Source organism: Elephas maximus, chromosome 3 (assembly GCF_024166365.1).
Source record: "Elephas maximus indicus isolate mEleMax1 chromosome 3, mEleMax1 primary haplotype, whole genome shotgun sequence".
Taxonomy (NCBI): domain Eukaryota; kingdom Metazoa; phylum Chordata; class Mammalia; order Proboscidea; family Elephantidae; genus Elephas; species Elephas maximus.
The window spans coordinates 81,530,971-81,545,241 of NC_064821.1; the positions used below are offsets into that span (position 1 = coordinate 81,530,971).

Genomic DNA, 14,271 nt, shown 5'->3' on the forward strand with positions numbered 1-14,271 from the left:
TCCCTCAAAGTTAAAGGCAATCCAAAATTTACTGGACACCTACTGGACCTCTGGCACTGAGCCTAATCATTTAATAACACACCTGATTAGAGACTTTTAAGAACATATTTACATTTCCTCGCCAAGAGAATGGTAAAATTAACACAGATCCCCTTGGCAGGAGAAGCTCTAAATAAACAGACATTAACAAAAGCTGCCTACTGGGCTGAAAGTAGAAATGCCCACATACCAACAGGCTGACCGGAACTTCAGCTGACATTTAGAACATCCCTACCCCAGGGTACCCAGCCATCAGTCATTTCCCAACTGATATTCCCGTCCTTGGAAAGGAGCCTCTCTCATTCCCTACTATCTCCTTCCAGGTCAGCAAAGATACTCCCCTTTCACCCATCTAAAGTGGATATTCTGCAGTATCTTTACCCTGGGGTACTTCAGACAAATTCAGACATCATAGATCATTCAACCTGTCTCCGTCCCCTAAAGTAGGAACAGGAGTTAAGTACCCACTTTAGCGTGTAATTATCTAATGGGGAGATGACCTTTCTTTTTTATATCAGTGTGCCTTCTCGGCCACCCGTCGTTGTTTACTTTCTTGATTTGGATGTGTATTCCCTTAGGTGTACTATTCAGAGGCAAACCTAATTTGTAGAAATTGTTCTCTGAAATTCAGGAATAAACTCTTTGCTATTTTCAGACAAAGATAGAGGTAGGAGTCTGTAGAAATGAGGTAGAAAGGAGCTTAAAATACCTCACATTCCAGAAACACCCCCCTCTCCCCCAGGAGATAGCTTTTCTCCCACTCCTTTTTCAGCAAACAGGGACTCAAAGGAGCTGAAGCTTGAAGTCAGGCAGCTGGTAACTAGCTGTGTGGGCTTAGACAAATGATTTAAATGTCCCTGAGCTTCAGTGTGCTCATCTGTGAAATGGGGCTGATACCACTCTGCTCTCAAAGTTATCGTGAGAAATTAAGTTATGTAAAATAGCTAGTGTTAGTGCCTGTACCCAGGAGCACCTACCATTTTACTGAGTGTCCAGTAAGTTAAGAAAAGTTCTATACCTTTGCCTCTTGACAAATGGCCTCAAGAAAGGGGGATGAATACATGGGAAACAGGGTGGCTATTACTAAAAGAGAGAAAGTGTTTTAAGAGTTCCCGTAACCCAAGTCTGTTTTATCAACCAGCTACCCGTGAAGCGGGTTTGGTGACGGAGGGCAGTGGAGACTGAGTGGAAAGTTCACCTGATGGGAGACTGGACTTGGAATCCTGATCTTGCTGTGTGACCTTGAGCGAGAAATGACCTTTCTTGGCTCCGGTACCATATGGCTGGTATTGCTTACTTCCCAGGCTATGGTGAAAGTCATTAAGAGGGCCATTTGTAAATATAAGAAATTAAGAATAGCTTGTTGACCCTACGCAGGCTTCATCGGAGTGCAGGCAGGCAACACCGACCCCAGGTCCTAGATGTAAGGTGGGATGAGCAGAGGCAAAGCGGCCTTCTCCTGACTCAATGCTCATGACCTTTCTAAACAGCAACTGTTTTCTTTCCACAGTCTCAGAAAAGGCCTCTGTGGGGCAAGGTTATCCCATTCTGCCCACAAATGCTGCAGAGAGGTTGGTCATGGAACATACGCTGTAATTCATCCCAACAAATGCCAGGCTCAGTGGCCCCAAGGAGAGAGAATTCAAATTAGCAATTAAGTGATGGAATCCCCTGTTAACCTCCTTCACACACCCTATGCTAACAAAACATGCTGATCATTACAATGCAGTGGTTAAGACTTTGGCTCTAGAGATAGGCAGAGCTGGTTTCAAATCCCAACTCATTTACTTACTAGCTGTGGGACCCTGGGCAGTCTTGTTTCACTCTCAGAACCTCGGTTTCCTCCTCTGTAGCCCTGGCCCATGCTTGTAAAGGTGCAGAGTACCTAGAGGTAGGCAGGGCTCCATCAGCAACTAAAAAACCAAACCAGTTGCTGTGGAGTTGACCCTAACTTACAGAGACCCCACGATATCAGAGTAGAACTGTGCCCCACTGGGCTGTCAATGGCTGATTCTTCTGAGGCACCTCTGGGGAGACTCGAATATCCAACCTTTCGGTTAGCAGCCCAGTGTGTTAACCATTTGTATCACCCAGGGGCTCCCCATCAGGAATAACTACTATTAAATTCTCCCCTCTTACATTTATGGCAAGTTTATGAGAATCATGGGAGGGAAACAGAGCCTTAATTTTCTTTCATTACTGCTGGGAGAAAGAAAATAAACTCCCTTTCTGTTAGAAAAATCACATTACATCAGGGTGACTTTTAAAATATCACCAAGATAAGGACAATGCCACCCTAAAGAATATAAGGCTTAGAACACCAAACACACAAGGAAAATACAAGCCCAGGAGAAACAAAGGGCCACATAAACCAGGGACTCTATCAACCTGAGACCAGAAAAACTAGATGGTGCCCAGTTACCACCAGTGACCACCCTGACAGGGAATACAACAGAGAGTCCCTGACAGAGCAGGAGAAAAGCGGGGTGCAGAACTCAAATTCTAGTAAAAAGACCAGACGTAATGGTCTGACTGAGACTGTAGGGACCCCAGAAGGCATGACCCCCAGACTCTTTGTTAGCCCAAAATTAAAGCCATTTCCAAAGCCAACTCTTCAGACAAGGATTAGATTGGAGTATAAGACATTAAATGGTACATGTGAAGAGTGTGCTTCTTAGCTCAGATGGATACATGAGACTAAATGGGCAGCTCCTGTCCAGAGGCGAGATGAAAACACAGAAAGGGACAGGAGCCGGTTGAATGGACACAGGAAATCCAGGGTGGAGAGGAGGAGTGTGCTGTCACATTATAGGGAGAACAACTAGGGTCACATGACAATGTGTGTATAAATTTTTGTATGAGAAACTAACTTGAACTGTAAACTTTCACTTAAAGCACAATTTAAAAAATGAAAAAAAAAAGAATATAAGGCTTTATAGTTTATAAAGCAGTTTAAAGTCTATTACTTCATTTAATACCTGCAAAAACTCTGTGAAGTAGCAGTTACTCCCATTTGTAGATAAGGATATAGGGCTCAGAAAGGTAAAGCTAAAAAGCCACAGAACAGGTAAGTGGTGGAGCTGGGGACGTAGTGGTTGAGAGTTCAGCTGCTAACCAAAAGGCTGGCAGTTTGAATCCACTAGATGCTCCTTGGAAACTCTATGGGGCAGCTGTACTCTGTCCTACGGGGTCACTATGAATGGCAGTGGGTTTGGTTTTGGTTTTTTAAAGCACAAATTCAGCACTCTGCAATTCACAAGAGAATTTCACATTCACCAAGTACTGAGCCTACATTGTTTAGACATGTCTGAAATGGCATTTCAGGAACCCAGAGTGGAATGACCAGGTTAGCAACATAGTTAAGGAAATGTAGCCCTGTAGATCACTTGTGGCTACGCTGAAAGAGTTCTCCTTGGTTTAAGGAACTCAGATGGTATAAGCTGCCCCAACTCTGACATGTTTGAGAAATCTTTTATTAGAAGGAGGTGTCCCAGAAGGCAACATTTAAAATCAGGCCATCGATAACCACAAGAAAATACAAAATTTCAGGTAAACTTGTCTTTCAAAATAAATCATACCCTTGCAACAGGAGAATTGCCCAAGAGTTTTTTTCTTGTACAAAAACAATTAACACCACTTTGCAAAAGTCATACAAAAATACAGTATATAAAAGAAAAAAAAAAAAAAAAGACTGCCCCCAGCATAATACCCAACAGCAGCTTATAAAACGCAAGCTTTTCAGGTGAGACATCAGTAACCTACATCCCACCTATCCTCCAAAGACAGTTCCAAGGGTCAGTTGGTTCCGGAAAACCATGCTCCAGAATGTACAGAAACTATTTGCAAACTTCCACTGGGGTTCTTTGAGATCAGGAAGCAATCTCAGAAACAGATCATGGACAATAGGTTTGGGAGCAGCAGCTGGTTTTCCAGAGCCACAGATAGAGCTCTGCCAACCACACCCCACCCCACCTCCACCCCCACTTTCAATCCCACTGCCAGTAGGCACCTGTTGCACTGGGCAGAGTTCTAGAGGGGCTGGTCCTTCTTTCAAACCAGACCTAGGGGCTCCTGAGGTTGCCTGTATGACACCTGTTGAGTTGGGTGCTTTTCCTACGCTGGAGGCTGCACCCAGACTCCACTTGGAGCTACAGAGTCCAGCTGGGACAAAATACATCATGGTTGGCTAAACAGAGCTACTGGAGGCTCCTTTAAAACCCACCAGGAAGCAGGTCCACCTTCTGGAGCACTGGCTCCACCAGATGAGTCTCAGTGGCTCTCCCCAGAACTTCGGTAAGGCCCAGGTTCTGGGAAAAGAATCTGACTCACGGCAGGCTGGTGGGGGCCCAAGGGTGACCACAGAGCCAGTCTGTTTTCCTTGGAGTTGGTTGCATGAGGATAGCTTTGCATGGTTCCATAGAACTTCAAACTTAACAATCAGGAGTTGAAATGAGAGGGAGGTGGGAAAGAGGAAGTGGTACAGTTCTCCCTTCTCAGGTGCCTTACGCCTGCCTGGAGAAAAGATTCCAACATGAGCCTCAAGGGCCCCTCAGAAAATAACCCAGGCTAGGACCAATTTCTCTGTGTCTTGGGGAAATATTTCTGACCTGTGGGAAAGAAGTGCAGTAGATTCCATTGCATAACAAAGGTAGAATGAAATAGAAAAAAAGTCCCTTGTGAGGACAGAATGAATGGTCCTTCCCTCAGAGGAAAGGGCCCAGAGAGCTCTGAGACAAAGAATCTAGAAGGCAAGCTCTTTAAAAGTTCTCAAGGTCACAGCATTGAGAGTTTAGGTAAAAGGTTTATATATACACCAATATATCTCAAAGGTTTACCAACTTCTCAGCTACTATAAAGTGTCTGACAGTGAGGTAATGGTCCGTGTTGATCAAGTCTGCAAGCTTGTCTCCATCTAAGACAGCTCATGTGTCTCCTGGAAAAAGGAGCCTCAGGAAGAATATCTAGGCCCAGCTGTCCTAGCATCACCCCAGAGACCCCACTGGGAGCATCTTTTCCCAGCCTAAAGCTCATCCGGAGTGTGAGATTTCATGCAGGCTGGAGCCCCTCGACAACGTCCACCACCTGTTGCATAGCATCTGTCAGGCTTTTCTTCTGAGCTAGTGAGCTAGGCAGACCCCAAGGCTCCACAGTCAGCTGCCTGCCTGAGAAGCCAAAGGGCCAGAGAAGACACAGCATTCCAACCAGTCAGGGAAGAGAGAGAGCCGGGTTTCAAGGTTTCCAAGAATGCAAGCCCTTATTGTGTGCACTGGCTACAATGCATTCTGAGATCTATTGTCCAGACTGTCCCGCCGTAAACAAAATGTGCAAATTACTAAGGGGGAGGGGGAAGGATACAAAATAAATTTGTGTTTTTGTAAGACAGAGAAGTCAGGCTTTTTGGTCAGTTAGTAGCCACTGAGGTACGCGATTCTTTTCTGCAGTTGCTGTTGCTGGCATCGGAGCTGCCTCTTCTCCGTGGCCATCCTCTTCTCTGCACCCACCAGAGTTTGCAAGTATTCCAAGGCCTTGCTTAGGATCACTACTTTGGGGGCCTTGGAGCAGCTGGCGAGGGTGGGTACCTGGTCCCTCAGGGCCAAGAACCGAGACCGGAGGTCATTCCGCCTTTTGCGCTCCAGGAAGTTGTGGTTCTTCCTCTTGGTCACATCCTCGGTATCAAAACTGACAGGTCGGGGGTGGCAGGACTGGGGAGCCTCGCTTTCCACGGGTGGAGGGCTCACAATCTCTTCTTCTTCCTCATCTTCCTTTTCCTCTGGAGCACGTCTCTCCAGAGTTCCTTCTTGAGGTTCCCTCTCTGGAGCCCCTTCCTGGGAGCAGCTTTCTGGAGGAAAACGGGCAGCATAGTTGTGTTGCTGCTGATGGATGGAGATGTGGAAGTGTTTCATGCAGGGATCCAAAGGGTCTGCGCGCACTGTGATGGTGACCGGCTGCCGTACACCCAGGGACTGTCTCTTTTCCACTGTCACAACATCGATTTCTTCCCCCTCTGTCCAAGAAGAGAGAGCAAGAGAAGGAACACACCCCGTGAGAAACACATACACAGACGCTACAGCTTGAGCTCTCTATGCTGGAGCTGGGGAAGGGAGGTGACTTTTTCCCAATTTAGATATAAATAAATTGAAGTGAGGAGAAGGCCGGCTGAACCATTCGTAATTGGGTAAGGGCAGTGTAAAGCAAAGGAAGGGAAATAAGCAAGAAGGAAAATATTCTCCAATTTCCTTTTGCACAGCAAGGCTTAGATAAGAACAAAAGACAAACCCAAGCCAACAGCCCCCAGTCTGCACAGGCTCTACCCTCCCCCACTGAGGGGATGGAGAGAAAGAGCTACCGGCCTGGGACAAAGTTTAGTTATAAAGATCTTCCTCAGTCGGGCTCTTTCATGCCCCATCAGAATTGTAAATGAGGGGTCTGTGGGCAGAGCTGCCCTTTGTTCCTGCCCAGCACAGCCTGCACTTGGGGAATTGTTACTTTTCACAAGTTATAAATCCTATTATTCCCCCACCTCTCTACTCTGCAAGCCCTTTCAGCTGAAGATTCAGAGAAGGGAGGGCCACAACCCAGCCTTCCTCACCCACAGAGGGGAGGGATAGGGTTTCCCTAAGGAGCATTTTGCTCCTGGGTTCAACGGGTTTCTAAAGTCATCCATCATTTATAGGTCGACGGCCCCACCCCCTTCCCTGGACCAGGAGAGGGTTGGATTTGTAATCACAGGTCGGTGAAAGCTGTAGGAACGTCACAAAGCTACCACAGCAGAAACTGAGCAGCAGGATGATGTCCTGCTACAAGGACCAAACCACCAGGAACCTGGATAGACACCTGAACCGGCCCCACCATTTCCTGGCCCGAGTCTTTGAGGTTACCCCCAGCCAAGAGAGGGGCAATTGGGAGAAAACACTCCGTGTTCCACACATTTTGCAGGCCCCACAGAGGAGGCCTCCTTAATGCATTTCAGCCTGACAACAGAAGAGCTCGGTTCTCGGCCTACTTTGCATCTCAGGATGCTAGAGCCCCTTTGTCAGGAAGGCTTCCATTGTGTGGACAATCACATTATTTCTCCATTAATAAAACCTGACCATTCATCCCTCCTGGCCCCAAAGCCTGTGATTGGCTGGCTAAGCTGTGTTTGGAATGCTGTTTTAACCAGCCCCTAGTCCCTATTGGCTGAGCTCTGCCGTCAGTCACTCTGCCCACCCCCCTCATTGTTTGCAATCTGTTGCATTTTGTTCTGGGCCATGTGGCCTGTGAGTGAACCAGGAGCCTCAACCAGGTTCAGGTTAAAGGGCAGGTCAGAAAATGATTCAGGAGGCTTCCCCTGATCCCATATCTTTAATATTTCACTGTTAAACCCCATGACTGAGAAAGAAATAATTTAACACACCATTCTCTTTTTCAGAGTAGCAAGTATCTAACTCTTCTTTATGCAGATAAGAACTTCATCAGGACAGGCCTTTAACACACAAAGAGAGAAACTGAAGCCCAGAACCAAGTCCACACATCACTTTAGTGATGTTCTGGATCCCAAACTGAGATCTCCAGAGTCCTCAAAGAATGCCGTTTCCACACTACCACTCCACCAGGCTTGGCAGGATACATCTTTATTGGATTCTTGATATCAAGGATTCTTATTCAAGCCATTAAACAAACACAAGTTTTTGGTATAGAAAGCAAGCAGAGGACTGAAAAAAAAAGTGAATTTTAATTTTTCTGGTTGTCCTTTTTATTCCCCTCAAGTGTGTGACAACTCCCATACCCCATTCCTCAGTTTCCTCTCAAATGGTCATTTAAAAATTATTCTTAAAAGCTACAGTGAGTTTTTTCGGTCCTGATTTACCTGAGCCAGCCTTGGTCTGCACCCTACCAAAGTATCCTCTCCAGTATTTCCCATGAGTCTGAGGGGCTGGGCTAAGAACAACGTCATCTGGTGCACAGGATGCTGCAGAGCCTGCCCTCAGTGAGGCTTGCACTTCCACCAAAGGACTGGAGCGCCACGTCTGTGGCCTCAGCACCTAGCTCAGAGACTGGCACAAAGTAGGGGCCCATGAACATTGCTTGAAGGCCAGGGAGCAACTGAAGCCCTCAGATGAATGGGGAGGGAGCTGGGACACCTTTCCACCTCAGGCTAAGGCAAAAAGGCAAGGTACAACCTTCTCAGGTAAGTGACAACGAAGACTAAAAATCAACGTGCCTGGTTGAGACGGAGGGTTGGGGAAAGAAGGCTATCTAGACGGCAGGAAGCTGGGGCTCACTTCTAGGGACTCCTCTATCTCTAAGCCTCAGTTTTTCCATCTGTCGATGAGGAGTGTTCATTCCTCCCCAGCTTGTCTGGTGGGTGGTGGTGAGGATGGACCATGGTAAGGGGTGGGAGGTGCCATGGAAGGGCATTATTGGCATTTTTAAATAAAGTGGGCTGGAGACCTAGTTTTCTTTTCTTTTCTTTTTTTTTTTAAAGGATGAAGGCAGTTTTGCACAAAAGGTTTCTCAGCTTCCTCCCTCCCTAGGGAGGGTGTGAGTTTCCCAGAGAAAAGAGGAAGTGACAAAAATGCTTCAAGCCTGGAGTGATCCTTAAGGGACCCCTTCCAGCCTCCCAAGGACAGAAATCCCCCACAGTCCAACACCAGTATAGTCCTCTGCAAGTGCCAACACTCTCTGTCTTGTCCCCTGGGGCTCCAATCATCATCAAAAGGATGCTGACTCCCACACCACTTCTCCAAACTGTTTACTAACACACCCACGTGTCAGACAGACACTGCTGGGGGCTACACTTGCAGCTTCAGCTAGGGAATAGGGGAGGTGGGTAAAGGGCTTGCCAAAACCTAGCGCCTGACCTCAGTCAGCGGTAGAACTTTGGCCACCCATAGGGTGCCCCCTCTTAGGTGGCCCGGGGCGATCCTTACCCGAGTCGCTAGGGCTCTCGGACCCCGAGCAGGCCTGGGTCTTGGGCTCGCCCAGTGGACACTGGGCGGCGGGCGCCGGGTTGCCGGCTTCGAGGCTGGGAGCGCAGTCCGGGGCGGTGGGCGCCTTAGGCGTGTTCCCGCGGGGCGCGCCGATGGCTAGCCGGTCGCTCACGGCTCTCTCTAGGCGTTCCCGGGCCGAGAAGCCGCTCCACATGCAGTCACGGCGGATGATGGAGGCGTAGTTCCTGCCCCAACCTTTTGACTGGCCCCGGTATTCCGCCTCATCCCCAGCTCCCCCTCCGGGCCACGGATCCAGGAGACCAATCCCAGGGGTCGGGTCCCCGGCGCCGGGACCCAAGCCCCAGGGCGGCGACGTGGGGGGCGACGGCACCAGCTCGAATTTCTTCCAGATGTCCTCGCTGGGCGCCGTGGAGCGGTAGAAATCCTCCCCGCAGTCATAGTCGTAGAAATAGTGCTGGAACGAGTCGAAGTCCATGTCCGCTCCCTGCGAGAGGGAAGAGGGGACGTGCTGACCCGGGTGCAGGCCGGGGGAGGGAGGCGTCCCTGGGTTCCTCAGCACAGCCGGCCGCCGGGCTCCGGTCCTTCCCCAGCCCCACCGGCTTGCAGCCCGCGCCCTGCCTCGGAGTCCTGGGAAGCCAGACCCTGGGTCAGCGCGCCCAGGGAAGCCACTCAGTGCGCTTAGACCAGGCTGCGGGGAATGAGTTCAAAGCAAACTTTGCCAGCGCCGCCCGGAGCGCAGCTCACAGGGTCGGGCTGGGCCAAGCGGGGGCGCACTGTGTCCAGAAGGCAGCCTGCCCCCCCACCCCCGCCCAGATCGGTCCCCGGGCCGCCCGCCGCCTCACCTCGCTCCGGCGGCCAGCCACTAGGAGCAGACCGGCTCCCCGCCGGCTCGGGTCAGCCCGGCAGTCCGCAAACACGAACATGCGCGCCACCGAGCGCGCGCCCCACACTCAAGAGCGCGCTCCCCCCCGCGCGCACTCCCCCTCGCTCGCGCACGGCGGCCCGGACGCTCCCGGGATCGGCGCGGGAGCGCGAGCTGCAGGAGCATTGTTTCCCGGCTGCCTTATATCTGGTCGCGCGCCCCGGGCTCGGGGACAGGGGGGCGGGCCCTGCCGGACAGGGCCCGCCCCCTGTCCCGCCCCTCCCTGCAGCGACAGGTTGGGGCTGCAGAGCCGCGGCCTCACCCCTCCTGGCCGCTCTCTCGGGCTCTGCTTCCCAAAATTAATTGCGCGCTAGCAAGTGCAAAGCAGGCGGCTAGCTGATGCAGCCCGGCGGTCGCCTGGTGGACTCTCTAACGAAACCACAGCGGTCCCCAGCAGGCTGAACTAAAACTCCGTGCCTATTGTGGGCTGAGGAATAAAGCGGCTCCTCATCCCGCCCCGCGAGCCTGCTTCCTCCGGCGCGCCCCGCTCGGTTCAGGTGCGTCCGGCCCGCGGGGGGCAGTTGCGCCTCCACCAGCGCCACCTGGCGGCCCTCAGCCGTGAGCTCGGGCTGGCTGCCTGCATCCGCTTCATCACCCGTCTCTTAGCGCTGTAGCCAAAGGCTGGACCGCAGAGGAACGAAGTGGCGAAGACTCCGGGCTTTGGATCCTAAAATTTAATCTTTCTGAGCCTCAGCTTCATATATAAAATGAAGGAGTTCTAATACCTACCTCACAGGGTTGTTGTGAGGATTTAAATAGAGCATCCAGCAAAGGGTATCGGCCCTGGAGGAGAGACAAGCAGAACAGGATAAGGTGGTGGGGCCAACAGAGAGGGAGAACTCCTCCCCAACCCCTCGGGGCCCAGGCTAGGACTGAAACCTTCCTTCTTCCCACGCCTACACAAAACACTCTATAGCTGCTGTCCCAGTAGAGGAAAGACAATGATCATTTGGAGTCTGGAAACTTCATTCAAGCCCTTGCTTTGCCATATGCTGACTATGGAACTAAGTCATTTGAAGCTCTGTTTGCTCATCTGTAAAACGGGAACATCGCTGGTCCTGCATTTCAGGCCAAAATGATGAACACATAAGCCCTTTGTGTCATCTTCTATGCAAAATACCTTCGGTGAAAGACGAAAAGCTACTAAGCTACAGCACCAGTCTGAGTTATAGGCCCAAGGGAAGTAATTTGGGACAGGAGCCAATACATCTAGAAGGTTCCACCTGGCATTCTAGTCTGATTTCTTGCTGTCTCTCTTTCCTTCCCACACGTGTGGTCTAAGAATACCAAACCCAGCAGAGGGAAGTGAGAAGTGCAAGCAGTTCAATGTGGTTGGAGTATGGGCTTAAGGTATGAGTTGATATACGGGTTGGGAGAGAAGGCAAGGAAGTTGATACCCTCAGTTTTGGACATGTTGGGTCTGAGGCACATGTGGAACACCCTTAAAGGCAGGAACTAGTTCTTACTTGTTTCGTATTCGCAGCACCTAGAACGGTTTCTGGCAGATACTTGTTAACTGACTTCCTGAGTGATTCAGGCAACCAGATTTTATTGAGACAGCCTTGCGTGTGGTTCTTGCTCTGTGCTAAATCCCGGGCACAGATCAGAAAAGTTCCAGTTTTGGTCCCAACGCTGAGGCAAAGGGATTGGAACTGCCTCTTGGTGATTGATTCTCTGGTCCACAGATGTCTGAAATGCTTGCTGGCAGGGTTCTTGGTTACAAACTACAGAAATCAACCCTAAATAAATTTAAGCAGAAAATCATGTTATTAGAAGAATTTTGGATATAGGTACCACAGAAGGCTGAGAATCTATGCATGGAAAATGGGCCTTCTTTCTCTATCTAGACTAGACCCTTCACTCAGCAACTCCCCCCTTTTTTGGTTTTATTGTCTGTAGGTGATATCTGAGAGCAACTAGGAGGTGCCTGCTCCCACCCAAAAACTAGGAAAAAGGAAATTATCTTCTGGGAATCAGGGTGCTCCTCATTTTGCACACTTTTAATTTTGTTTGTTTAATATCTGTCTTCCTCACACTAGATTGTAAACTCCATGAGAGCAGGGGTAAGTGCCAGTCTTGTTCAATGCTGTAACCCCAGGGCTTAGAACAGAGCCCAGCACATCATGGCCCTTAGTAAATGTGTTACCTGTTTGACTGAACACAAACCTCTAATGCTTTAAAGTGGAGATGAGCCATCCTACCTAATGGAGAGAGAATAACTCTCAGGCCCAGTTTAGACTATAATTTGATAAAGGTATTAATGCAGCTAAAGAAATAAGGTGCCAGTCAGGAGGGGTCTGCGCAGCAAAGGAAGCAGAGACCAAGGAGAGTTACCAAAGCAATCACCAGCAGTGTCCATCATGGCACTGTCTGGGGACAAGGTTGCTGATCTGGGAACAGGAGAGATGGAGGCATCATTCACTGGCATTGGAACCACTCAATTTACCCCCCTCCCGACTTTGCCCATGCCCTGGATCACCAAGCAACCTGCTGAAAACCATTCAGTTTCCCCTGGTGGTCTGCCCACAGGGAGAGAATGCAGTCATCAACGAATGGCAAAATCCTGTCTGCTTCAGAGCCCTGCTTCCCCTTATAAATTAATGAATTGGCATCTGATTTGAAATTTCAGTCTCCCGAGCCTGGTTAATGTGTGTCTGTTCCATAGAGATGTTGCTGCTTTTAGGACCAACAACTCTGGTTTCTGAGCTGATGTCTGGATCCAGGATGGTGATGAATTCACCAAGGGAGCAAATGCTACCCAAGGGACACTCAATTTTTCTATGCTTTTAACTTCCTTCATTCTTCTTAAAACATATTTTTAAATCCAAATAATACGTGGACATAACTTTAAAAAAAATCACCCAGGCTTATGACAAGGTTAAAAAAAAAAAAATTAAGAAGGAGGCTTCTGCCCTTCCCTTACTACCTCTGATTGCTACCCCCCAAAGGCAACTACACTTTCAGCTGTTTTGTATTTTTCCTAATATTTATTTCTGTATTTTAGCCAAAATGCATAATCTACTTTTTTTCTGATTTTAAAATTTCTATTGGCATCCTGCAATAGAAGGAAAGATACAGCTATTTTTATGGTTGTAAATACGTATGTTGTTGTTGTTAGGTGCCGTCGAGTCAGTTCCAACTCATAGCGACCCTATGAACAACAGAACAAAACACTGCCCAGTCCTGAGCTACCCTCACAATCGTTACTACGCTTCAGCTCATTGTTACAGCCACTATGTCAATCTACCTCTTGAGGGTCTTCCTCTTTTCTGCTGACCCTGTACTCTGCCAAGCATGATGTCCTTCTCCAGGGACTGATCCCTCCTGACAGCATGTCCAAGATATGTAAGACGCAGTCTTGCCATGCTTGCTTCTAAGGAGCATTCTGGTTGTACTTTTTCCAAGACAGATTTGTCTGTTCTTTTGGCAGTCCATGGTATATTCAATATTCTTCGCCAACTCCACAATTCAAAGGCGTCAATTCTTCCTCGGTCTTGCTAATTCATTGTCCAGCTTTCACATGCACATGATACAATTGAAAATACCATGGCTTGGGTCAGGGCACCTTAGTCTTCAAGGTGAAGTCTTTGCTCTTCAACACTTTCAAGAGGTCCTTTGCAGCAGATTTACCCAACGCAATGTGTCTTTTGATTTCTTGACTGCTGCTTCCATGGCTGTTGATTGTGGATCCAAGTAAAATGAAATCTTTGACAACTTCAATCTTTTCTCCGTTTATCATGATGTTGCTCATTGGTCCAGGTGTGAGGATTTTTGTTTTCTTTATGTTGAAGTGTAATCCATACTAAGGCTGTGGTCTTTGATCTTCATCAATAAGTGCTTCAAGTCCTCTTCACTTTCAGCAAGCAAGGTTGTGTTATCTGCATAATGCATGTTGTTAATGAGTCTTCCTCCAATTCTGATGCCCTGTTCTTCTTCATATAGTCCAGCTTCTTGGATTATTTGCTCAGCATACAGATTGAATAGCTATGGTGAAAGAATGCAACCCTGGTGCACACCTTTCCTGACTTTAATCCAATCTGTATCCCCTTGTTCTGTCTGAACAACTGCCTCTTGATCTATGTAAAGGTTCCTCATGAGCACAATTAAGTGTCCTGGAATTCTCATTCTTCTCCATGTTATCCATAATTTGTTATGATCCACACAGTCGAATGCCTTTGCATAGTCCATAAAACACAGGTAAACATCCTTCTGGTATTCTCTACTTTCAGCCAGCATCCATCTGACATTAGCAATGATATCCCTGGTTCCACGTCCTCTTCTGAAACTGGCCTGAATTTCTGGCAGTTCCCTGTCGATATACTGCTGCAGCCGGTTTTGAATGATCTTCAGTAAAATTTTGCTTGCATGTGATATTAA

At 48.6% G+C, this 14,271-nt stretch overlaps 1 protein-coding gene across 1 annotated transcript; it reads right to left on the reverse strand.

Annotated features, from left to right (window-relative positions):
• Positions 1 to 3,558: 3,558 nt before the first annotated feature.
• MYCL (MYCL proto-oncogene, bHLH transcription factor) lies at positions 3,559 to 9,981 on the reverse strand. Its single transcript, XM_049878888.1, has 3 exons — positions 9,815 to 9,981; positions 8,952 to 9,456; positions 3,559 to 6,043 (listed from the first exon to the last, which is right to left on the reverse strand). Exons 1-3 carry the CDS (start codon positions 9,893 to 9,895, stop codon positions 5,445 to 5,447), a joined length of 1,185 nt encoding a protein of 394 aa, XP_049734845.1. The 5' UTR covers positions 9,896 to 9,981; the 3' UTR covers positions 3,559 to 5,444.
• Between the last annotated feature and the right edge of the window lie 4,290 nt (positions 9,982 to 14,271).